The sequence below is a fragment of the Spermophilus citellus genome (assembly GCF_964194105.1).
Source record: "Spermophilus citellus genome assembly, chromosome: 6".
NCBI classification, from domain to species: Eukaryota; Metazoa; Chordata; class Mammalia; order Rodentia; family Sciuridae; genus Spermophilus; species Spermophilus citellus.
Window position 1 is genome coordinate 118,854,910 of NC_138187.1, and position 27,183 is coordinate 118,882,092.

At 33.8% G+C, this 27,183-nt stretch overlaps 1 protein-coding gene across 2 annotated transcripts in view; it reads right to left on the minus strand.

Moving 5' to 3' along the window:
- Positions 1-7,040: 7,040 nt before the first annotated feature.
- RRP15 (ribosomal RNA processing 15 homolog) overlaps positions 7,041-27,183 on the minus strand; it is a 47,155-nt gene continuing 27,012 nt past the window's right edge. For both annotated transcript variants that reach the window (XM_081297482.1, XM_081297483.1), the window contains one exon: positions 7,041-7,557. In XM_081297482.1, coding sequence (XP_081153608.1) covers positions 7,414-7,557 — 144 coding nt within the window. In that variant the 3' untranslated portion in view covers positions 7,041-7,413. The remainder of the gene's footprint in view (positions 7,558-27,183) is intronic.

Sequence of the window (27,183 nt, forward strand, 5' to 3'; positions counted from 1 at the left end):
AGACAAAAGATTGGACAGCACTCTAGTCATACCAGTAGGTACATTTCTGCCATATCCAGATAATTAAGATATAAATTTTTCACGGCAACATTTAAAAAATAGAGTAGGCCCCTAAAACTGTGGATAGTACCCAACCCTGTATAGTATGTTTATTCCTGTCCATATACACTATGATAAAGTTTCATTGTTATAAATCAGGCAGACATTAATGATAATAATACAGAATAACAATATACTGGAATGTTATATGAATGTGATTGCTCTCAAAATGCTTTGAGAGTATAAATATTTTATGCAGATCTTAGCAACTCAGTATTTTTTTTCTCTTATTAACTTGAGAACATTCACCTTTTTATTTAAAGAAAACACTTTACAGCTTCTTTTTGGCAATATCCAAATTGTCAACATCTCTACTCCTGCACGTTAAAGCATTATTAAATAAGAGTTTTGAATATAAGTACTGCAATACCACAACAGTCAAATCTGATAACCAAGATGGCTACTAGTGGACGGGTAGATATACAGTGTGGACACGGTGGACAAAGGGATGACTCATATCTCAGGCAGAACTGTCCAACAACTTATTATGCTACAGAATGGCATAAAATTAAAACATATGAACTTTATATTTCTGGAATTTTCCATATATTTTCAGATCATGAGTACCCATGGGTAACTGAAATTGCAGAAGGTAAAACCATAGATAAAGATGCACTAAAGTAAAACAAGAAAATAGGTTTCCATTAAAAAAAGAGAAGACAAACAGGTGAAAATGAGAGTGAAATTTTTTATATTCATTGTTCACTGCAGCATAATTAGTAAAATTTAAAAAATAATCCAGGATTCTAGCCAACAAGACTCTTAATATTCATCTAATGCATATACCTCTCCCTGAACCCTAAAAGTGTTTAAACATTATTTACAGTTTGGGTTTTAGAACAGAGTAAGTAGGCAAAAAAACATGTTTTAGAATCTCATAAATGTCAGGATTATTTTACTCAATGTGAGACTTTTCAGACTATTAAAACTACATTCTTCTTTTTTTGTGGTACTGAAAATTGGAATTAGTGCCTCATCCATGCCAGGCAAAACCTTCAACAAACTGGGATACATCCCTGGGCCTTTTTATTTTGAATCTGCCTAATTAGCTGCAATCCTCCCACCTCAGACTCCAGTGTAGCTGGAATTACAGGGATGCACCACCAAGCCTGGCTTAAAATCATGTTCTTAAAAAAAATACTATATATTCTATATTCATTTAATATATTTGGAGCACTTAAAACTTTTACTTAAGACTATTCATAATGTTTACATTTAACTAGCATATGAGTGACATGTTTTCATGTCTTCACAGTGACATTTAAATGGTAGCAGAAAAGTTGAAATTGCATAGTTTACATAAATGTCTTCATGTTACTTGGAGGATGTTTAAAATTTCTGATGATTAAGAAAAATTCTACAATATTGTTCACACAGTATTGTATATAACCGGAATCTTAAGAATTCTTGAGAGGGATTCCAGGAACATTCCTAGACCTCAGTAAGTATCCAGTATATGTCAGACCTTATATTTTTATTGGGGGGGGGCTTTATTTATTTATTTATAATTATGTACCAGAGAAAGAATGTCAAAGCTAGAAGCATAGCATCTAAACCTCCAAATGAAAAATAGAGAACACTTCTTGAAGGCTTACCACACATCAGGTACTGTGCTACACAGGCACTGTGCATACATTCATGATACCTGATTGACATGCCAGTTTCAGAATTTAAGAGATTTGTGATAGAACACATAGCTAATAAGAGTCCAAACTGACTTCTGAACTTAGTTTATTCCAAAATTATGTCCTCATGTAACAATAAATACTGGTATTTCCTAAAATGTAAATATAACTTCATTTATTGTTAAGAAGTATATCTCAGCATCTAGAGACAACCAAGATATGGCAGTCATTACTCATGCAATCAAGTTATTCCTCACATTGGTGCCATTTGCAAAGGATAAAATCACACTGAACTTTGTGAATGATGGGCTTTTATATTTATAATACACTTAAGAGAATCCAGTGTTATTGTACAAAGACAAATATTATTGTGTCAGAAACAGCCCTGATGTTATGCTTGGTACTGCTCAGTATTTCAGACTAACTGCTGTGTCCGGCTGCCTCCTTGATGTTTTCAGAACTGATGTCAACCCATTGTTTATGTCCTTTCCAAGGGAGGGGAAACATTTTTACCTAAGACTGAAGTCTGGTTCTGCAGGAGCAAAGAGGCAACTGTCTAGTAGCCTGAGGGTGAATCAACAGCTGCAAGGCCACCCACACACATGCACACAGCTCTCAGCTGTCTCTCCATTCTGGGCCCCAGTTGGTCCTGACCCCATACAAATGTGGTGTTCTTGCTTTGATGTTTATGAACCAAGTGCATTAAAATGCAGGATAATGATTCAGGGGTTAGAGAAACTGTTCTCTATACAAATGTGGTTAACACCTCATCATCTTAAACTGGCTGTGCTAATAACATTCATTGTGTTCTTTGTTTTCTATCACCCCCCCAACCCTGCAAATCTGCAACCTACAATTGCTCTGGCAATATGTGGACAGTATACTAGAATAGATTGGGAGACTTAAGAGGGTCCTACAATTAAAAGCAGTTTCTCAGAAAACCTGCTAAATAAGTGAGCACCCAGATATGAGTGCAAATCATGGGAATTCAAAACTAGAATGGTGTCTGGTATCTGTTGCTCCAGCAGTGCTCAATACGTCCTTTTCAATACATCATAAATCTAAACTCTTGGAGTATAGTAATAAGATCTTAAGTTTGGTGTGTTAATTATAAAAAACTTCAAACAGTAATGTTAAAAATCAGACACTAATCCCAGTGACTTGGGAGGCTTGAGGCAGGAGGATCGCAAGTTCAAAGCCAGCTTCAACAACTTATAGAGCCCCTAAGCAACTGCTGAAACCGTCTCAAAATAAAATGGGCTGGGGATATGGATCACTGGTTAAGTGCCCCTGGGTTCAATCCCTGGTACTGGGGGTGGGGATCAGATGCTATTTGTTACCAAGAATAGCCTACTTATAAGGACAAACAGTTATCCAGGATACCATTTAATTATAAAGCAATTTGTCTCTTATAAAATAGTCAAAAAAGAAATGAAAAATTCAACCAATGAAATTATATCAGTATTTACCAATATTTATTTGGATAAATATATCCATAAAATTTTACAGAAAAAGTTCAAGATAAATTTATGATTCCAAAATCTACTGTCCTTTTATTAGACTAAAATATATACTCTGACTATTCTCTTTATAGCTGTAATAGACCTATTAGACACATGGAGCTTTTAAAATTTAAAGTAATTAAGTAAAATTAAAGATTTAGTTCTGCCATATAACTAAATGAAATGGCCACTTGAGCTAGTGATTACCTATTAGTATGGACAAAATATTTCCATCAGCACAGAAGAGTCCTGTTGGACAGCAATGACCTAGCAACTCAAATTATAAGGAATTATGCTGACTTTTCTAGTATATATCCTTGCTTATCTTATTTAGTTGAAAGTAAAAGAACATTAACAGAAATCTATATATTCCTGCTCCAGAGAGGGGAAGGGATCAAGTGATATTGGACATAATTTTTCTTAAAAAAGTAGGATAAGATAAAAGGTTCACCACTGATCTAGATAAAAAGTCCTAAATTCCAACTTACTAAAATATGTTTAGTAGACTGGATGAAAAATAGTAAAGTGGCTCTCTAACTTAGAAAACACTCTTTAAAAAATTTATAATTATAAGTAGTTAAAATATATCTTCCATCTACATAGTTCTGATTAGATTCATTAGAACTTAGCATTTTGTTAAAATACCAGTCACAATTCTAAATATCTTATTCTTCACCTCAAATATCATTCTTCTCCTTAATCTACGTAGAGGTCCCCTTGACTAATATATTAAAATAAAATTTCAGAAAAATCTCACCAGGTAAAAAAAATTTACCAGGCCTACTTCCGCTGCAGTAGTCAGTAAGATTCATCTACCCTACTGGCTACAATTCAGATTCCTGTTTTCTTGGGGAATGAATAAGAGAGCTTTTTGTACGCACAAAGTAAGTTCTCTCTCCTATTTCCAAAATTTTTCTCTACTGCCAATTCACCTCAAATAGTCTTCGTCCTCAAGTCTTGACAGCCTCTATATCTATCACACATAAAGTCATACCAATCCTAATACATGAATTTGAGAAAGGAACAGTTTTAGCGCAGTTCTCACAATGGGTATTCAGTCAATGCTATGTCGAGGACCTTTCAAATTCTATTAAGACCTTTAAGGCAAGAAATAACAGCAACTAAAATTAATTCTCATCTAAGTTAAAAATGCACAATTTGCTGTTTATACATATATTAAAAGAAAAAAATTATCCAAAAGATGCAAAAGTACCAGCTTATTTATTTGATCTACAATCTTTTCTACAGAAGTAAGCATGCTTCTTGAAGAATCCATTTTAAGCACCTTCTTAGATTTTATAATTCCTTTAACTCTTGGGCAACAAAATTCATGCTTTCAGTTTGTTCATGTTTCTGTTCACACATCAACTTTATACCTTCTCTGCATTTACATTTCAATAGAACATCTTTAGTCATCTATAAACCATAATCCAATGGCTTTATAATAAAGTTCTGTAGTACTCATGCAGCCTGAAGACGAGCAGAGATACAGGATTAGTTTAGTTGGGGGCCACTGAATAAAAAGTATATTTATATTTGCATAACACATTGATTAAAAAGCCCTAAGAGGTTTCCCAAACTTATACACCTCTTTCTTCACCCATGTTTTAAAAGAAAAAATATTTTAAAGAACTCGGACTTGCCCTCAAGCCTGCCAGAACCTTTTAATGAGTCATATTAGGCTCCTAGTACTGAAGGTAAGCTTCTGAACTATTCTGTCTAAGAGTTTTAAAGGAATATTTTGGAATCAGTGAAATAATTATTGAGCCATGAAGAATTCTAGGTACCCTGAAAATAAAGTAAGTACTCCAATTTCATGTTCTGAACTTCCACCCTAAAGTGCTAACCTACAATGATTCTAAGTTATTTTCAGTCCTAAACAAGTACCACTTTTGATTTTCAAATTTCAATGCTTAGAAACCGTAACCAGTGTAAATATTAACCCCAATCATCTAAATATTCAGACCAGGTAATAATACCTTTAAATTATTGGCTTCTATTTTGCATAGCTCTTTCTAAATAGAGAAAAGTAATTTCTTTACTATATTATTCTAGTTACCCAAAATAAAATCCTAATATTGTTATGTTTAGATAAATGAAGGAGGGGCAGAATGGGATTACAGTTCTTTCTCTTTCCCTTCTTTACAGAATTCAAAGATAATGTAGAAAGATTAACAGACACAGAATTCTTCATCTAACTGATGCCAGAAGAATTTAAAGGTTGTAATACAAAGTAATATGAGTATAGAGCTAGACTATTTAAAACACCCATCTGTAGTTCACACTTGGTTTCTAAACATGCCCATCTTTAGATTCATATTTATACAGTGATTTTTGCTTAAATATTTATAGCCAATATGCAGAAATATTAACATACAGAAGACATTTCATCTATATAAATTTTTTTCATAGCCTTCTAACAAGAAACTTCCCCCCTTACCCAAGCACCTCAATTTTATTTTCAAATTGAAATGAAGAAAATCTGAAAATATTCTTATTACTTCCAATTTGAAAACCTTGTTCGATTTTTCTAAATTAAACAAAGGATTATAAGCATGTATGTTTTAAAGCAATTAGTAAAGAAAAAGCTATTTACCATTTTTATCACTTGAATGTGCTATTCAGAAAAAATTTTGAAAAAAAATTAGTATGACCTAAAAACAAGTTTAATAAAAGACAATATAGTATAATCTCTAGTTCTGGGAACAGAAGTTTACAAGTGTTGCACTATTTTTTTTTTCAAAATTAACTGTAGAGTATATTGAAATACTTATTCTGTGTTAAGTTACATTGGGATATTAAGCATTCCTACATTACTACTAAGAATTTTTGGTTCATATTTACTTATATTAAAATAACAAAATGGGAGCTCTATGATTTAATAAGACACTAAAGTTTAAAAGTCGAGATAAATTCAAAACTGCATTTTGAGCTTTGCTGTTTTAACCATCAGTGTATACTTTCCTTTATGATAACAAATACCAAGCCATGAGCTAACTTAACTTTAGTCATATAATACTTGTTTGAAAATATAAACATCTCTACTCTTGCACATTGTGATTGATATAGGATTGTCCTTGAATATATAAATTGATGCAAGTGTGTACAATTGTGGGGAGAGGAGGAAACTATTTTTACTATGGAAAAATGAGGAAAGGGATGGATCCTTTTCAGAAAGGAATAGATCAGATTTATCAAATTCTCTTACAAACTTTAGATCTTGGGCCAAGTTTCACAGAAATGATAATTAATAAACAGTTTTACTTTTCTCATTTTAACAACCAGATATGAAAGTCATCCAATGTAATTACCTTCAAGGTGATACGGAGCCAAGTCTCAAATTAGATGCAGTATCTGATGCAGATTACTTGTTTTCTGACTCTTCTCTGACTATTCACAAGTAGTCCATGAAAGAATTTATACTAACTAAATTGTTCAAGGCAAAGAGAGAGAAAAAGGAGAGAGACAGATAGAAAGGAGACAATAAAACATGTCCAATAAGCTTCCTAACAAATTATGTTTAATTATTAAAAAAATACATAAGAATTTCCACCTCGGTACTCTCATGGAAAAGTAATCTAACACTTAAAAATGTCTTTATATTATTCAGTATACAAAAGGAGGTAAAAATTGGCAATCAGGTGTATCTTAAATTGCACATTCCAGCTTATCTAAATACAAACAACACCCCATGTCAGAAATACTATAATTTTAAATACAGCATAGGTTTTTTTTTTTCCTCAACAGCTGAACAAAACAAGGTGTCACAAATTATTCCCCTGAACTACACAGATGTATGAATTAGAAGGCAGGATTATGAACTTTAAAGCATTAATTTTAATTATGAATTGATAATACATTTCTACAAACACTGGTGATATTAAAACAATATACCAATAGACATGATCAATATGTGTACATATGTAATGATCCCAGAAAAATGGTGGTCAAATAGAAATAATATTTCTCTTTAACAAATGTTTTGAGGAAAACTGCTTTAAATTATGTGGAGTTGAAAATATAATTTTAACAAAATTTATGGGAAAAAAGGAAACACCAAAGCTGCTAAAATTCTTTGGGACCCCCACCTTCCAAATGCTATCCTTATAATTCCCCAGTTGTCACAGGATAAAGTATTTTTCTAGAAAAAATTAAATTATTGCAAATATTGCTTCCTATAGACTGCTTTATGTGTCAGAGTCACTTGCAGATCCTGGTCTACTGTTATCTGGCCCATCGCTTTCCTTGTCCCAGTCTTTCATAGACGCACCCATCATGAAATCATCACGCAGAATTGTCCAACCTGGGCCATCTTCTGATTTGATTTCAGTCTAAGGAAAATCACAGAACCAAAATAGTCAGAAATCAATTCAATCATTAATAATTGGTTCTAAATAGAAGTGAAACCAAGATAATTCACAAATTGACTTTAGTTTTACAATATAGTTATATAGGTATATATAAAAATATAACAAACAACTATATATTAATAAAATGACATATTTTAGTACCCCAAAAAGAAAAATGGAAGCAAAGTAAAATTTTTTGGAGTGGAGACAACAATATTGTCAAATCCAAGTTTGGTATCAATTTTTAAAATCTTTTGAAAACAAAAGCAAACTTCTTATTATTTAACCTTCAGTGATAATTTATTAAAAATTCTTGGCAGATTATTTCAATATAAACAGACATTTAAGAAACACTTCTGCCCAAAATAAAGGTAAAAAAAGTAATCTAATCTCAGTACTATGCTACATTTTTATGATTGCTATTTCACTTAACATTTTATAAAAATTTGAACCAATTATTCTTTACTTAGGAAATAATGTCACTCCCTGACCCTACCATGTAATGAAAGACGAATCACACGCTACAACTATAAATAACTGAAGTAGGCAATAAACATGTAAGTAGTCATCCATTTTATTTAGTGGTAGAATTTACATAAGAGAGCCTAGGAATTACAGGCCTTCATTTCATGGTACAACAGTACCACCTTGTGGTATTAAGTATTACAATATAGGCAGCACTCTAAGCTATAAAATTTTTCATTCTTTTCACAAATATTAAGAACTGTGTTATCGAGCACTGTTCTTCATGTCAGAAATACAGTAATGATCAAAGCAAAATCCCTGTCTTCACAGAGCTAACAGTCTGCAAATCCCATTTATAGAAACACACAATTTTGGAAAAATTTAAGTATGAAAGAAAATTCTAAGTCTTAATTATACATGAATTTTTGCTAGAAAATAATGTTATCTTTACAGGGGTTATTATTCATGCAAGAAGCAATTTTCAAGATAAGATATTAGACATCTATTAGATTACAAGAGATTAAAAATGTCCTACTAGCTCACTCCTATATTCCTAGGGTCAAGCAATGAAGTAGAGCTTGTGCCTAAATAAAACTCAAAGACTGGATGAGTAAAGTTTTAGAATTGACTTTGTATGTTATCAGCCCACTTTATACTGAAACTTAACCAACATAAACAAAATCAGTGCTACTTATAAAAATCAACAATAAAATGGTACTAGTGTTTCTCCTGCCACACTGGTAGGAGAACAATAAAGTAGAAAGGTAACTTAGACCTCTCCCTTCTGGAATATTTTAATACCTGTCCATCACTTATTTCTATAAAATCAAATCTATATTCGTAAAACTGAAATTCTGCTTCTCTTTGATGAAACTATTTCACTGGATAAAAGGCCATTTTCTCTAATTTAAGCCATTTTCTTTGCCAAGTTTCTCATCAAATAAGAGAAAGAGCTGTTCCAGTCAAGATCTATTTATAACCAACAATTATAAGACCTAACCTGTCAAATTAACAATTCAAAGCTTCCAATTAAATTCTTAAAAATGTATAGCCATATCCAAAATTTCTCACCAGCAAAGACTTGTCCTGACTTTGATATCTGTGTTTACATATGAACATGCCCAACCTCAATGTTTTAAGTCTCCAAGTCTGGACAACTATACCCAACATGCTATCAACATGTTATCAATCAAGAGCTCACATGACTGGTATAAATGCAACATTTCTACATGAGGGCTCCCTCTCAGAGCAAACCTCTAATGGATACTAAGTTACTCTTTTAGCACCAGAAAAGCTATAGAAAACAAAAGAATTAATAAGAAAGGGAAGAGATGGAGGGAAGATGTCAGATAAAACTTTAAACAAGTAGTTCATGGGCTGGAGATGTGGCTCAAGTGGTAGTGCACTCGCCTAGCATGCATGAGGCACTGGGTTTGATTCTCAGCACCACATAAAAATAAAATAAAGATATTAAAAAAAAAAAAAAACAAGTAGTTCAAAAAGAAAAAACACTAGCCCCAAGGAAAGGAATAATTAAAATGGTGGGACAAACTGTCTCACATGTCTCAGAAGGCCATTCCTGTAAACATTCATATAGTTTAGGCAATGAGAGAAATAACAGAATAAACCCAAAGTTTTTCTCAAAGATCAATATGAAATGTAACAATTCAGTAGATCTTCACAGGAGGATCTTGGCAATGTTCTTTTTTTTTTTTGCAGTTCAGGCAATCAGTAGTGTATATCAGTGATTTTTAAAGTGTGATCACCAGTATCACTTGGAAACCTGTTAGAAGTTCCAAATCGCAAGCTTCATTCCAGACCTACTGAATCAGAAACCCAAGGGGATTGGGTACAGAGATCTCTTTCTTCAAGATATCCAATGATTCTGATATATGCTAAAACCTAAGAATAACCAGTCTATAAAAAGAGAAATATTTCTTAGTGACAGTTTCCATTCATTGCTTTAAGACCAAATACATTTATGGCCAAGAGAGAAAGATTTTAGAAAACCCAACATTAGATTTTGGATATAAGTATTAGACTCAGCTCTGTATGCCTTAAGTAGGGCCATAACTCAAGCTATCGTTACAGTGGTGTTTTTACACTGTGAAGCAACAAATTGGAGAAAAAATAGACAACATAAAATTTACTAAAAACAAGTGTCTCAATAACAGATATTCTATATAACATCTGTCAACATGGCAACTCAAGAAAGAAAACTTTTTAAAAAGACAATTTCAATTTTTAATGCATACACCTGCTAAAGAAATATACAGCAAGGAAAAAGAGTCATCTTGAGATGACAGTTTGAACATAAATAAGTAGGCTTGCTCAACTTCAGTAAACAGAAAAACTAAAGAAAAGCAACCTGTTTCAAAGGTATAACTCACAATGAGGTATAAGTTTTGGGACATCAAGGTGGCAGAAGCAGAAGTATAAGAAAATGCCAGCTGGAGTATAAAGCAGGGAGATGAGTCCCTGTTTAGGGTAAGTTCCATTACCAAGACAACTTCCAACACAACTCCTGCCACAGGTTCGGTATTCTAATTAGGCAAAAATAAAGTAACCATGGAAACAAATGGGACTCTGATCAGGTCTCTGCAGAGAGGGGATTGAGGCACAGGCCAGCCTGTAAGACAAGACTTACCCAGACATCAGAGTCTTGAGCCACACTCTGGACCCACGCTGCCCTACTTTATGTAGTGTTACTTTCACTTATCACTAAATCTATGCTGTTTCTTCCAGATGTTCAAGATGCCAAAAACCTGGACCCCAACTAGACATTCCACTGGTATCAACAAGTACAAGATCAGAAGAGGGAACAGCAACACAATTTAAGGAGATGAACCAGGGATGAGGATGCAGCTCCATGGGAGAGCACTTGTCTAGCATGTGAGAGGTCCTGAATTCTATTTCCAGCACATTCCCTCACCTGCCCCCCAAAAAAGGAGAAGGAGGGGAAGTAGATGAACTACAAGAAACTCAATAAATGCAAGAAAGGTCGGGGCTGGGGATATAGCTCAGTTGGTAGAGTGCTTGCTTTGCATACACAAGGCCCTGGGTTCAATCCCCAGCAAACCGCCCCCCCCCACACACACACACAAATGCAAGTAAGGTGACTCTTAAGATGGTAAATGTAAAGCTGACAATCACCTCTACCTATTTACACTGAAGAATCTGCAAAACAGTAACTGGCACTTCTGGAAGTAAGGATTGGAGTGGAGGGACCAAAATAAAGAGAACTGAGTGAAAGCTGTGCTTTGACTTGGTCTCTAGGTATTTCTCACACTAACCTGGCAGAAAACTAGAGGTTTAACCACCTGGAGATATGATGGACAAGCACAAATCATAGTATAGGCACAATATTGAAAATGGGATCAGATCACACACTCACCCCCAAAATTTATTCCAGCTCCCTTGTAACAATGAGCTCCCAAAATGCGGACAGGCAGACCTTTTTCCTCCCAGTAGTATTCTATAGAAAATCTGTCTAGTCACCAATAAAATGTTCATCCTGAGAATTCTACAGTGAAGTTTAAAGTGGACAATATCCACATGCTCACAGCTTCTAATTGCATTTTTAGGACTACTGGTTCTAACTAATCATGGACAACTAACTAAGTATTATTATCATTGAAGAAGCTAGAAAGCAACAAAAAATGCAAAAACAGAAAACCAATATGTAGGGAAAACAATTTGAAAAAGAACATTTAAAGGGAAATATCATTAATATTCTCAAAGACTGAGGAGAATATATTGCATCCATAAAACAAGAACAATTATTATTTTTAAATAAATATTAAGAGAATAACAAAGAGCTTGAAATTAAAAACACTATGGCAGAAATAAAAAACTTGGCACAACAGTGATAAGACGGAGATGAGGAATTCTTCACAAAACAAAGTGAAAAGAAAAATAATAAAACATGGAGTAATATAACTAGAGGACCAATCAATGAGGTTCAATATACAAATAATGGGAGTTCTACAAAAGAGCAAAAATGAATGGGAGGAAATGAAGGAATGAATAAAAACAAATTCCCATAATGAAGAACAAACTCTTCTAAATTGAAAAGAGCCCTGGAATATCCAACACACAAAATAAAAAGAGCCATATTAAAGACATCATCATAAAACCTTAGGACAATGGGAAATATCCTATAAACTTCTAGAAAGAAAACAAAGAAGTCACATACACAAAAATTGATCAGGGGGCTGGGGATGTGGCTCAAGCGGTAGCGCGATCGCCTGGCATGCGTGCGGCCCGGGTTCGATCCTCAGCACCACATACGAACAAAGATGTTGTGTCCGCTGAGAACTAAAAAATAAATATTAAAAATTCTCTCTCTCTCTCTCTCTCTCTCTCTCTCTCTCTCTCTCTCTCCCCCCCCCCCTCTTACTCTCTCTTTAAAAAAAAAAAATTTGATCAGGAATCAGAATACATTCAAAGTTTTCAATAGCTGCTCTAAAAGCAAAAACGCCATACACAAATGTTTTGGAAAAGCCAAAAGAAAATAATTTCCAATTTGAAATTCAATACTCAAGACACACTATTATTAAAATGTACCGGTAAAATCGCAGTAACTGCAAACAAGAGCCCCCTCCAATCCAAATTTAATTTAAATATAGCTTCTCAGGAAAACTGAGGATGTTCACTATAAAAAGATGGGAGTACCAAAGGACAATAACTTAGAAAAATAAAGATCCAACACAAGAAAGGGAAGGGAATCTCCAGGATCACATTGAAGAGAAACCTCAGAATGATAGTTATGTATCAGGCATAAAGAGCAACCTGCACTTGTGTTGACTTCGAGGGAAGGGATGCTGAAAACCATAGGCTGTTGTATCATCATTGTAACTTGACAAAACCACTGGGAGATGACTTAACAAAAACATTCATGTAAACAGAGAAAAGAAGATATAAAAATTAAGAAAGGGAAATCAATCTGAAGAAATTCAAAATATCACAGGAAGTTTATCCCAGAATGACAACTGTGGAGTAAACCCAGAAAACAATCATCCAAAGAATAGATGCTTCTAGAAGAAAGACTGTCTCAGAGAAAATAATTATAATAGATGCATTACCTGAGGAATTTGATTTGAAAAGCATACTAAGAAAATTAAACATGAAAAAATCAAGCAAAATTTTAAAAATTAATTTCAGGAAAAAATAGAAACATTACAACGTTCAGTGATAAATAATACACAGAAATAATAATGAATATTTGAAACCAATTTAACAAATAATTAAAAACTAATTATATTGAGAGGACAGGGGCAAGGAGACAGACTGTGTAAAAGAGAACTAAATCTTTGCCCACCATAATATAGGAATTCAATAAATAATACTTGAAATCAATGACTCCACAGATATGACCACATAACATGTTAGTTTGGAATAGAGAGAAGAATAAATACCAAGGTCTAGATTTAAAAGTAAGTAGTGGTTTCTCCTGGGGGTAGCAGCTGCACAGAGTGGCAGAATCAGGCAGAAAACAGCTTTTTAAAAAAATAACCTTTTTTTGGGGGGGAGGCAAAAAGTTGCTATTAAGATTATATGAATAAGTAAAGCATCAATCTATTTGTCTTTTTTTTTTTAAATAAATGTGTCAAGGGCTGACCCTCAACAAATTGCAATAAGGGAGTGGCTAAAAACAAAAGGAAAAAAGTATAGCTAGATAATTTCTACAATCTCAAGTTTCCCAAATCTCCTCTAAGATATCCTCCCACCCCCATCCACCCCAAAAAAACTCCCAAGAAATCCTACTATTTTTTTTAACCATAATGATTGTACTGTACTTTCTTAGTCTTCTATGAAAAAGGTAACAAAAATCTGAATTATACTATATATGGCATGTACCTAACACTATTTTATTTATAATTCTCTTACAAGTCCTAGTCATATGGCAATTATTATTCTCATGTAAGACGCAAAGAAGTAACATATTCAGAGACAGCCCACACCAGCCCGTGCAGGACCCAGGCTCACAGTATGCCCTGGGCCACCCCTCCACTGGAGGGGCAGACGCCTAGCCTCTGGCACAGGACCGCCTCTTCCGACCAGCGACTACCACGGGAGATCAAGCCCCCTGGTCCAGATCCATCCACACCAGCCGTGTGGGACCCAGGCTCACAGAAGGCCCGGGTCCACCCCTCCAACAGGCACCCACCTGAGCCTAGCCTTGGCCCAGATCTGACCACACCAACTTGCACAGTACCCAGGTCCAGGGTAGGTCCCAGTTCACCACACCCCCCACACACAACCTGGGAGCCTAAGCCTAACTCACTTCCATCTTGGGACATTGCGGTCATCACCATAGCCTTCCGCATACGATAGCCCCTAACTTTTTGACAACAGACAGGGCCTACAAGCAGCTGCATCTTAGAGCAGACATGACAAAGGGAGTGTGAAGCCCATCCTTTTAGTCCCATCTCTGTAAGACATTGCTTCCATCTTGGGGCACCTTAACTATTACCTCGAGCTACTTTGGCTATTGCTGTCACCATCTTTAAATGCAGTAGCATACATTGAGAGACACCAGCAGGGTTTGGAAGGGAAACATCATCGTAAGGTACAGACAATTTGCACGGGTACTACAAGAATATAGTGAAGAAACTGTTAATACCTCAGATTCACAGTACAAGAAAGGAAGACATATAGACAACATGAAAAAACAAGGAAGAAAAGTGCCCCAAACAAACCAGGACACTATAATAACAGAACCCATGGACAGCAAAGTTGACAAAATGTCAAAGAAGGAGTTCAGAAGGTTCATGATTAAAATGACCTGTGAATTAAGATTACTCCAAGAGAGAAACTCAAAAAAAAAAAAAAAAAACACTCAGAAATCCATGAAATGAAGAATACAATAAATAAAATAAAAAACTCAATAGAAAGCATAACCAAAGACTAGATCACTTGGAATAAAGAAAGTCATATAATGAAGACAAAGTATATAAACTCGAAAATAAAGCTGATCACACAGTGAAGAGTAAGAAACCATGAATAGAACAACCAAGAATTATGAGAAAGCATCAAAAGACCAAATCTAAGAGTTATTAGGATACAGGAAGGCACAGAGTTTCAAACCAAAGGAATGCACAATCTCTTCAATGAGATAACATCAGAAAATTTCCCAAGCAAGAACAAATTGGAAAATCAAATACAAGAGGCTTACAGAACACCAAATGTACAAAGAAACAACAGATCTACACCAAGGTACATTATAATGAAAATGCCTAGCATACAGAATAAGGACAGAATCTTAAAAGCCGTAAGAGAGAGGAATCAGATCACACAGAGGGGGAGACCAATTCGTATCTCAGCAGACTTTTCAACCCAAACCCTCAAAGCCAGGAGATCGTGGAACAACATATACAAAGGTATTTAAAAAATTGACAAAACAAAAAGAAAATGGATATCAACCAAGAATCTTATATCCAGCAAAACTAAGCATTAGATTTGATGATGAAATAAAAACCTTCCACGATAAACAAAAGTTAAAAGAATTTACAACTAGAAAGACTGCACTACAGAACATCCTCAGCAAAATATTCCATGAGGAGGAAATGAAAAATAATGATGAAAATCAGCAGAGGGAAGGATTATACTAAAAAGAAAAATCTAATCAGACGAGAAACCAAGTCACGTTAAATAGCAAAAATAAACACAAATGGCTGGGAATACAAATCGTATCTCAATAATAACACTGAATGTCAATGACCTAAACTCACCAATCACAAGACATAGACTAGCAGATTGGATGGAAAAAAAAAAAAAAAGACCCAACAATGTGCTGTCTCCAAGAGACACATCTCATAGGAAAAGAAATCCACAGACTGAAGGTGAAAGGTTGGAAAAAATCATACTACTCACATGGACTGCAGAAGAAAGCAGGAGTTAGCAGGAGTTTCCATCCTCATTTGAAATAAAATAGACTTCAAACTAAAGTCAATCAAAAAGGATAAAGAAGGACACTGCAATACTGATCAAGGGAATCATACACCAACAAGACTAAACAATTATAAATATATATGCCCCAAACAATGGAGCATCTATGTTCATCTAACGAACTCTTCTGAAGTTCAAGAATCAAGTAGACCACAACATAACAATTTTGGGTGACTTTAACACACCTTTTTCATCACTAGATCTTCCAAACAAAAGCTGAACAAAGAGACTATAAAACTCAATAATACAATCAATAACTTAGACTGAACAGACATATTTAGAATATTTCATCCTTCAATGAGAAAATACACTATCTTCTCAGCAGCACATGGATCCTTTTCTAAAATAGACTGTATACTATGCCACAAAGCAACTCTTAGCAAATATAAAAAAGTAGAGCTACTACCCTGCATTCTATCAGATCATAATGTAATGAAATTAGAAATCAACGATAAAATAAGAAATAAAATCCACTCCAACACACGAAGACTAAATAATATGCTGCTGAATGAACAATGGGTTGGAGAAGACAACAAGGAGGAAATTTAAAAAATTTTAGAGGTGAATGAGAATGCAGATACAACATATCAGAATCCCTAGGACACTATGAAAGCAGTTCTAAGAGGAAAGTTCATTGCAAGGAGTTCATTCCTTAAAAGAAGAAAAAGTCAACAAATAAATGACTTAACATTACATCTCAAAGCCCTAGGAAAAGAACAACAAATCAACACCAAAAGCAGTAGAAGACAGGAAATAATTAAAATCAGAGCTGAATCAAGGAAATTGAAACAAAAGAAACAATTTAAAAAATTGACAGAAAAGTTGATTCTTTGAAAAAATAAATAAAATTGGCAAACCCTTAGGCAACAAAGGAGAGAGAAATGCTAACGAAGGAGAGAGAAATCTCAAATCACTAATATACGTGATGAAAAAGGAAATATCACAACAGACACTACAGAAATACAGAAGATAATTAGAAATTATTTTAAAAACTTGTACTCCGATAAAATAGAAAATATAAAAGGCATTGACAAATTTCTAGAGTCATGTGATTTGCCCAAATTGAATCAGGATGACATACACAATTTAAACAGATCAATTTCAAGTGATGAAACAGAAGATGCCATCAAAAGTCTACCAACCAAGGAAAGCACAGGACCGGATGGATACAAAGCCAAACTCTACAAGACCTTTAAAGAACTAATACCAATATTCTCCAATTTATTTCAGGAAATAGAAAAAGAAGGAGCACTTCCAAATTCATTCTATGAGGTCAATATCACCCTGATTTCAAATCCAGGCAAAGACACATCAAAGAATTAAAACTTCAGACCAATATCTCTAATGAACATAGATGCAAAAATTCTCAATAAAATTCTGGCAATCGAATACAAAAACATATAAAAAATATCACATACCACAATCAAGTGGGATTCATCCCAGGGATGTAAGGTTGGTTCAACATATGTAATTCATCACATCAATAGACTTAAAGATAAGAATCATATGATCATCTCAATAGACATAGAAAAAACATGTGACAAAATACAGCACCGCTTTATGTTCAAAACACTAGAAAAATTAGGGATAACAGGAACCTATCTCAATATCATAAAGGCTAACTTTGCTAAGCCACAGGCTAAGATCATTCTAAATGGAGAAAAATTGAAGGCATTCCCTCTAAAAAATGGAACAAGACAGGGATGCCCTCTTTCACCACTTCTATTTAACATAGTTCTTGAAACACTAGCCTGAGCAATTAGACAAAATAAATAAAAGGGATACACATAGAAAAAGAAGAACTCAAATTGGCACTATTTGCTGATGATATGATTCTATACCTAGAAGACCCTAAAAGCTCCATCAGAAAACTTCTAGAACTAGTAAATGAATTCAGCAAGTAGCAGGATATAAAATCAACACCCCAAAATCAAAGGCATTTCTGTATATCAGTGACAAATCCTCAGAAAGGGAAATGAGGAAAACTGTCCCATTTACAATAGCCTCAAAAAAATTAAAATACTTGGGAATCAACCTAACAAAAGAGGTAAAAGATCTAGATAATGAAAATTACAGAACCCTAAAGAAAGAAGTCAAAGAATACCTTAGAAGATGGAAAGATCTACCTTGCTCTTGAATAGGCAGAATTAATATTATCAAAATGACCTTACTTCCAAAAGCAACATAAAGATTTAATGCAATTCCGATTAAAATCCCAATGACATTCATCATAGAAATAAAAAAAAATCATGAAATTCATCTGGAAAAATAAGAGACCCAGAATAGCTGATATAAGAAGGCTGATTCATAGTGGGATAGGGAGAGGGAATATTGGAGAAATAGACAAACTCTAGATAGGGCAGAGGAAGAAAGGGGGCATGGGATTAGAAATGATGGTGCAATGTGATGGTCATTATTATCCAAAATACATGTATGAAGACATGAATTGGTGTGAACATACTTTGTATACACCAGAGATATGAAAAGTTGTGCTCTATATGTGTAGTAGGTATTATAATGCATTCTGCTGCCATATATAAATAAACAAAAAAGGAGAAAAAAAAGAAGTAATGTATTCAACTCCACAGCTAATATTAATAAATGGCTGAGTCAGTACTCAAAACCAGAACAATCTGATTCCAAAGAATCCTAGTTCTTCTCATAGTTCAACAATGTTCCAAAACTGAATCAATGATAAAACAACATATTTCTTTATCACCTCTTGTACTATATTACCTACAGAGAATTAATATTAATCTACACGAAAAATGTCTGAATATGTTTAAGATGATTTCTATAGAAGTTGCAACTTGAGTAAATTATATTATCCATTAGATTTACTAATTTCGATTTACTATATAAACATGATCTACTATTGAGCATAATACTTAGCACAACTACAAAGAAAAGGTAGACCAAGATTAATAAAATAACAGGAGAAAGTGTCAGGCCAACTCTACATATGACTTTATTTGGAAAAGCTTGCTTAGGGTGATCACTGAATAAATGTTATTAAATGTTAAGACATGACAATAAAGGGGATTTGGCTTCATTTGTAACATGTAAGTAGTATCAATTTGGGTTTTTTGTTTGTTTTTTAGAGCATTATAGTTACACATAGTAAGCTGGGTTCATTTTGACAAAATCATACATTCACAGAATTCAATTTCAATCCCCATTCTCCTACCCTTTGCCACCTCTATCTCACATTTTCTTTCCTCTACTCATCTTTCTTATATTTATTTACTTTTGATTGGTATTTTGTACATATAAAGGTGAAATTCTCTAGGGTACGTTTTAAAACACATATAGCATGATTTTCCACCCCGTTTCCTGTCCTTCCTCCCTCCCAACCCCTTTTTCTAAAAGTAGCATTAATTTGATGTAGCATTTTTACAACAGGAATAAAAAATCAAGAGAATTCTAAATTGGAATCTCAACCCATCAAGTCCAACAACATAAATCAGGAAATTCTGGAGGTTCAGAACTCAAAAGAAATGGGAAACTTGTTAACCTGGGTTAAACATAATGTTAAATATAGTTAGCCATATTATACACGTTACAAATAGGTATGTACTACCCTTAGATGGAAGCTGTATACATCAGCTTTTCATTACTGTGATAAAATATATAAGATAAACAATTATGAGGAGGAAAGGTTTACTTTGGTTAATGGATTTAGAGGTTTCAACCCAGTCAGTTGGCTTTGTTGTTATTAGACCCTTGGCAAGACAATATCACATAGGGAGCCCATGTGGGAGGAAACTGCTCACCTCCTGGCAGCAGGGAGAAAGAAAGTGAGAAAAAAGGGGGCTGGAAACATTTCATTCTAGGGCACATACCCAATGACCTAACTTCTTCCAGCTAAGCCCCACCACTTCCTAACTGCACTGGACCAGTCTTTTTACATGTAGGCCTCTGGGGAATATTTCAAATCCAAACTATAGCTTTGTGTTATTATCTAAGTACAGACTACAATAATCAAAATCAATCAACTGATGTGAATTTTTCAGTGTTGTTGCAAGGCAGCAATGATTTCAATGACCTAAAACAATCAACAAGATAATATTTGTGTTTACATGGACTCTGAAAAGTAAAACTGATTAAATATAAGAATGTAAGAAAACCCATGTGATAAAAGAAATAAAATTGCACTCCCCTTGGCCTGGTTTTAATCAAGATCATACAGATGCAGTGAGTTTTTGATGATGAAGACAACCTTTAAAAATGTTAATCTGTTTCAATTTCAAAATATGAGGATATATTGGCACCTATTAAAAAGAATACTGAAAAAAAGAGGTTTGGAATTATTCATTGGTAACACCAAATAATTAAAGAGCTTAACACCTCATTCCATTTTGATGGAGGAAAATTCAATTAAAACCTAAATAAATAAATAAACAAATAGTAAATCACACCTTATATTCAGCAACCAGAATTAGCTTATTTCATTGCTTTCCCTAAGAAGAATGTTCAATGTAATTTCACCTAAATTTGAAGTCTTAGCACTGGTTAATTCAACCGAATTACCTTTGTTTTTAAAATCTTTAATAAGCTATTTTCAAGTGTACTTAGTAATCTACCTGTTGATTGATTAAAGTCTATTGAAAATTCTTCCTGTAAAATGAAGCCTACATGGGAACTCTTTTACATTAGAAAAAGATATTCTGGTAGAAATCAACACAGATGAAATGTAGTCTTTTTTTTAAATGATGCAAGACACTGGTCATAAAGGATTGAAAAAATTCCCTCTTAGATTGTAAAATAGTTCCAACAAAGAATCTACAGATCAAGACTATATGAAAGACCCCATATCAACAGAAACTCAATTTTTCTGTTTCTCAAAGACCAATGCAATTAAACAACAACTGATTTCTCTAAAACCATTTTTGCCTTTCCCTGCATTAATTTGTTTATGTTAACCTTTTCTAAGACATTTCAATAAGTTTACTTGGGCTTAATTTGTGTTAACTATTTATGTAGTTTCCATATTTCTGTATAGTTTGCAGATTCAAATGGGTAATCTGTAAGATCTAAGTAAATCAGAAAACCATGTAGTAGGGCTGGGGTTGTGGCTCAATGGTAGAGTGCTTGCCTAACACGTGTGAAGCACTGGGTTCAATTCTTAGCACCACATATAAATAAATGAATAAAATAAAGGTCCATCAATATCTAAAAAAAATTGAAAAAAAAAACATGTAGTAGAATATCCTAGAGGTGAAAAAAAAAGAAAATGCTGAAATTATACCACCTTTAATTATAGTCCAAGCATATATTAAAGTATATAATTCTCTAAGAAAATTTCATTCTCTTTTTCTAAAAACGTTTTTTGCTTCTGAAAAACATGCTTTGTCAATTTATTTTTTAATCCACTGAATTATTTTTGTTTTAATTTTCTGCCATTGGTACTCAACACATGTACTCAACACATAAGTCCTTATTCAAAATGATTCTGTTTGGTGGTTTCTTTTCCAACTTGCTCTTCATACATATGGTTCATAGAACTGAGTTACAGGAAACATTAGTTTGATTCGGAGTTTCCTCATTGTTTCCATTCTCTTAAGAATTGTTAATAAGTTAAAGTTTACTGAACTGCCCAAAAAGCCAAATATAACATTCCAAGGAGACTTTTGACAAGTGCGCTCAATACATTTCACAGTGAATTAGAAATTAGAAATATTTAGAATACATTCTGCAAGTTAATCTCTTAAAGCACATCCTTGCTATTTTATTACACAGTACCTAAATTAAAATCTAAATTTATAAACATAAATTGGCAGAGCTGTGAATTAATCTGGAAAATAGATACCAATGTCTTAATATCACAAATTCATTAAAAAGCTTAAATGAAGACATGTAAAAGTACTTCTTATACCATGAAATGCTAATTAAACAAAACTAAGTTCTATTTACTGAACAAAAGATTTCAAAGTAAATAGACTGCTCCCACCAAGGATCCTTGAGAAAAGCGTAATTTTAGGTCTAGGATACAGACAGAAAGCACAAGGTTTTGTCCAGGACATCTTGTGCCAAAAACAATGAAGCCCTCAAAGAAAACCGGAGTCATGGGGGCTGGGGTTGTGGCTCAAGTGGTAGCATGCTCACCTGGCATGCATGAGGCATTGGGTTCAATCCTCAGCACCACATAAAAATAAAATAAAGATATTGTATCTACCTAAAAAACTAAAAAATAAATGTTAAAAAAAAGAAAACTGGACTCATGCCCAGACCAGTTTACATGTGTGCCTACAGCCACATTTGCAAACTTAAGCATCAAAAAGCGTAATGATTGTAATTGATTATAACATTAAATGAATAACGTCCCTATGTCCATTTTAAAGGTTTAGACTGACAAAAGGGCAAAGGAAGGAAGGTTCTCTTGCCAGCACTAGAGGTGACTTGAAAACCAACTCCTTACTCTGGAAAATAGTAATAGAAAGGAAAAGAAACATTAACTCCCATTTTTTGAAACTCTCATTCATTCCCTCACCAATGCTAGCCAATAAATTAGAAAACGAGAAATTACCATTCTGTATCCTCCAAAGGGTCAAGTGTTTTAGCAAGGACCAATAATTGATGCTAAAAGTCAAAAAGATGGATGGTGAAAGGGACACTTGCTCTTGCCAAGGTATTCATCCGAAGAAGTACTTATAACTGTTGGGGACACTTTGATTTATTGTTATCATTTTGACCAAGGGACAAAACAGCATCTGTAATATTGGACATTTTGATAATGTCTCCTGATATGGTGCAATATCCAGTATTTATATGAAATAATTATCCACACCTATAAAATAATTATGCCAAAAAAAGTTTAATCTAAATTCCATCAAGGTTTTAGTCCTAATTTCCAGTTTACAAGTCCAAGTTAAAAGACACTATAGTGAAACTATGAGATAAATTTAAACCCTACATGCATTATTCATTCTTCAAGACAACTGGCTTTTCGCCTTAAAAAATCAGTCTTCTTAAAACTGAAAAGGACTGGTCTAGAATATATAAAAATAAGATAAAACCAATACAATGTGTGGGTGGACCTTGCCTAGAATCTGATTCTCACATTTATAAAAACCTTATGAATTGTGTAGTATGTGAATTATATCTCAATAAACTTTTATTTTTAAAAGGAGAAGATCTTTGGTATGCATGTGGGTACTGCCTTCAATTAATTAGCCCAAACAAAACCTAAATGGAAAGACAGATAGCTATGTAAAACAAAAAACAAACAAGGGTAAACAAACCTAGATAATAGAAATGTAGATATTCATACTACTACTCTTTCAAAATTTTGTTTAAAAATATTCATGAAGGGGCTGGGGATATGGCTCAAGCGGTAGCACACTCGCCTGGCATGCGTGCAGCCCAGGTTCCATCCTCAGCACCACATACAAACAAAGATGTTGTGTCCGCCAATAACTAAAAAATAAATATTAAAAATTCTCTCTAAAAAAAAATTCATGAAGGAGCTAAATAAAGAGAATTCTAAAATTTGTACTAGGCATAAAATGATTTATTAAATATAAGATGCAGTTAATTTCTAGTAAGTTTTAATTCCTCAATAAAGTACTAGAAAAGCCAATTTTAAGAGTGAATTCAGAAAGAATTTTCTAAATTAGGATCATAAGTTTTGTTAATTCTGAAATTTCTTACTATAATAATCTTACATGTAACAGTTTTGAGAAATTAAGATTATAAAATGTTATCAAGCTCCATTATATTGTTCATAAAATGAAGGAGATGAGAGAACTAGGGAAAAAAAAGAAAGAAAGAAACAGACTGCAAGCTATCTCCCTTTACTACCCTAGTTCTGGCAAGTGACACTGTGGCTCCTTATGGTGCTAGCCTACCTGAGTAAGAGTAGGGTGAGTTTTCTGTACGGATTCCCTTTACATTAAGTACCTCAGATCTTTCTAAGCAGCAGACACTAATGGCTACAACAGAATGTTGGAGTCTTATAGACTGAATCTGAATCCACAAAATACTATGGATGTAATGTGGGATAAGTGACTAACCATTTTAACTTTGGTTTGCTCTACTCTAAAATGGGACTTCTACTACCTCTACAACTGATAATTATGATAAAGCATCTTGCATAGTATCTAGCACAAGGTAAACACTTAAAAGCGCCCTCCCAGCCCCTTTACCCATTGTCCTTATTTGCTATTGTCCCAGATCATCCTGTTTCCTCAGGATCCCCAAATTAGGAAATCTGCTATTTTTTAATGATACTCTACAAACTATTTATAAGGATGAGAACACTCAAGTAGAATGAAAGCATTCACTTTAAAACTACACTGACTTGATCAGTAAAATCTCACATGTAATATAGCTAATTTAACCATATCCTGGAAATGGGGAACAAGAGAAAATGGGACAAATTTCTAGTTCCCCCAAATCTAGTTTCATTATTTTCTAAGAATTATGCATTAATAGACCCAACGCATGTAAAATGAGTAAGGACGTTCCAAATCTAAAATTTTATTAAATTATTTTAGATCTTTTAGATTATCCAATAATTCAGGTGAAAGTAGTAAGAGTTCACTTTAAAAATTGGTTTCCAACTTCAGAATTTATCTTTGTCTACAAATTGTTAGGTTAAAAAAATAAGCCCTAAATATATGGAGCTTATTCTAGTGATATTCAATGCAAACTAATAGTAACTAAAAGCATTTACAAAGCACTTGCCTACTACTAAAAAAATGTTGGCTTTTAGCAAACAATATAATATTCTTTTGATTTTAAAAATTCACCATAGGTAAGAACATGCAGTATAAAACTCATTTGTGCAGGACTCTTTTTTTTCTTTTTTTTTTTAAAGCCCTAATCCCACTAATGAAAATCCCATACAGGCAGCTACTTGACAGCACTTCTTCATATAGGGCCAAAAAATGTACAGCACCATTATTAACTAAAGATTTTTTACAGAAGCTCCATACAGCTATTTCTTAGACTTCACTTACACCCTTATTTTTCCCATGTCAAATGCTGCATGTAGCATATTGCCAAAAATAAGTTCCCTTTGGTAAACTACTGTTCAAATCAGAAACTACTCCACATTAAAACTAAACAGCATATTTTTAAAAAGAAGTGAATACAATGAGAAACTGACTTTAAACTGTTCCCATCAAGAACAAAGTGTACAATCCTATTCATTCTCATTTCAAACTTGGGAGTCTCACTTTTGTCTAAACTTATCTATTTAGGCATTTTCAGTAAACAAACATTAAGCTGAATTATTTACAAAGTTAGGATTCCACACATTCCAGTTAGAGCAGTTTTTATGTGAGAGTAAAACACTGCTGCCCTGCAAAACAGGGGCAATTTAAGGACAGTAAGTATCTTGCTCCACCCCCTTCTCTGCCTTTGGAACTCATAAATATGCAAGGAACCTATGTCCTGAAAAGTGTTGGGGGACACCTAAAGACAAGTGTAAGTAAAGTCTTTCCATTTCTAGGCTTCCAATTCTTTAGGAGAAAGATTTCAATGGATCTAAGAGAAATGCATGGTTTTAAAAATACACAGCAATTCAGAGTCTGGGTCATGAGACACTGAAAAGTTAATAAGGTATTTCAAAATAAGGTTAATAAGTTAATAAGGTGTTTCAAAAACCTTCCCACCACTAAGCCTTCACCTCTATGAAGAACTTAAAAGGCTACCATTTAAGAGAAATGTAGGAGAAACTGAGCACCTTAACTTACCCACATTTGGCATTTGAAGAGCTCATACACAAAATCAGAACAAATAAATAAATATCAAGCCTCTTCTATTCATTTTTTTTCTAGGGATCTTACAGAAATTTGTTGTCCTGTTAACCATGAAGATTTCTTATAGAAACTAGCTAGCATTTTCCCTTACAACAAAATTATTGTAGTAATTTCAGATAAATGAAAACCTTGAAGAAAGTCTGTAATTCAAGAGTTCAAGTAGCATATAGTAACTTCTTTCCTACCAGCAGCCAACATATTTTCCTTTGAGACTCAGATTTAAGATGCATCACATTTGCTTCTGTCTTGCCTTTATAGAAAGAGCATGAAATTCCATGAAATCTAACAGTTTAGTCAGCTTTCAAAGAAAGCAAAAGGAATAATTACAACTATGAAGGTCAAGGAAAAACACGAATGCCTCTATATTAATAATTTTTTTATTATTTTAATATACCGAGACAACAAATCCCTCTGAATAGGTGCATATTCTGAATAGGGGAACAAATATATTTATTTAAGAGTTAAGCTTCATTTAATGAAAATCTTTTTTAGACCAAATGTTAAGTTTTTGTTGCTTCCTTACACAGTGTCCTAATACAACTTTTTTTTTTTTAATTATTCAGGGTCAATATTAAGGTTTTATCAATCAATATGACTTGCCACATATTGGTATGGCTGCTGTGGCACTTATTTGGTTCATATGGGATTGATTACAGGTTCTAGGTAAGGGAATTTCCTTCAAGTAACTGAAAATTAATTCTCTAAGCCTAAAAACTTCTAAATTTAATTGTGTGTGGGGGGGGGGGGACTAAAATATACCATTCATCTCCCCTAACTTGGTAAACAGGCTAACTGTCCTTAAAGATGCAGGGATCCTACTGAAAAATACTCTTCAGGTTCTGACACCATCCTTTTGTCTACTCCCTTGTGGCCATGCTGTTCTCCTACACTCTTTTCTCAACACCCTTGCTTTTAATCTGACCTTTATTGCCATCCTTTTCATTTCTGATCACAACCTGGAGCAGACATTGCCTCCAACTGTGTACACTCTCAAACATGCTCCATCTTTCACCAAAATTCTCAATTTTGGTGAAAGTGGTTACATATCTGAGTCTCTCAAATTGTAAATCTCACAATCCCAATTCCTTCCTTTAATCCCTCAAGATCATATTAGTTCAAAATCAAGTCAATCTAGATCTCCAACATTCCTCTCCAATCCAACTCTTCTGTACACCATCAATCCCACTCCATTTCCTCAAAACCTTCATTCAGGTCTCCCTCCGGCTGTGAATATAGCAGTAGCCTCTTCTGAAACCATCTTTCCATAGTTTCAGCTCTTTCTTTTCCTCAAAAACAATTAAATCTTCAGCTTTCTTTTCCTTAAAAATAATTAAATCTAATCACAGCTCTTACCTAATGAAACTGGCCCCACAAGAAACCCCAAGAAATAAAGCACAGAGTCAATAACAGAATATATAAAACACATTAT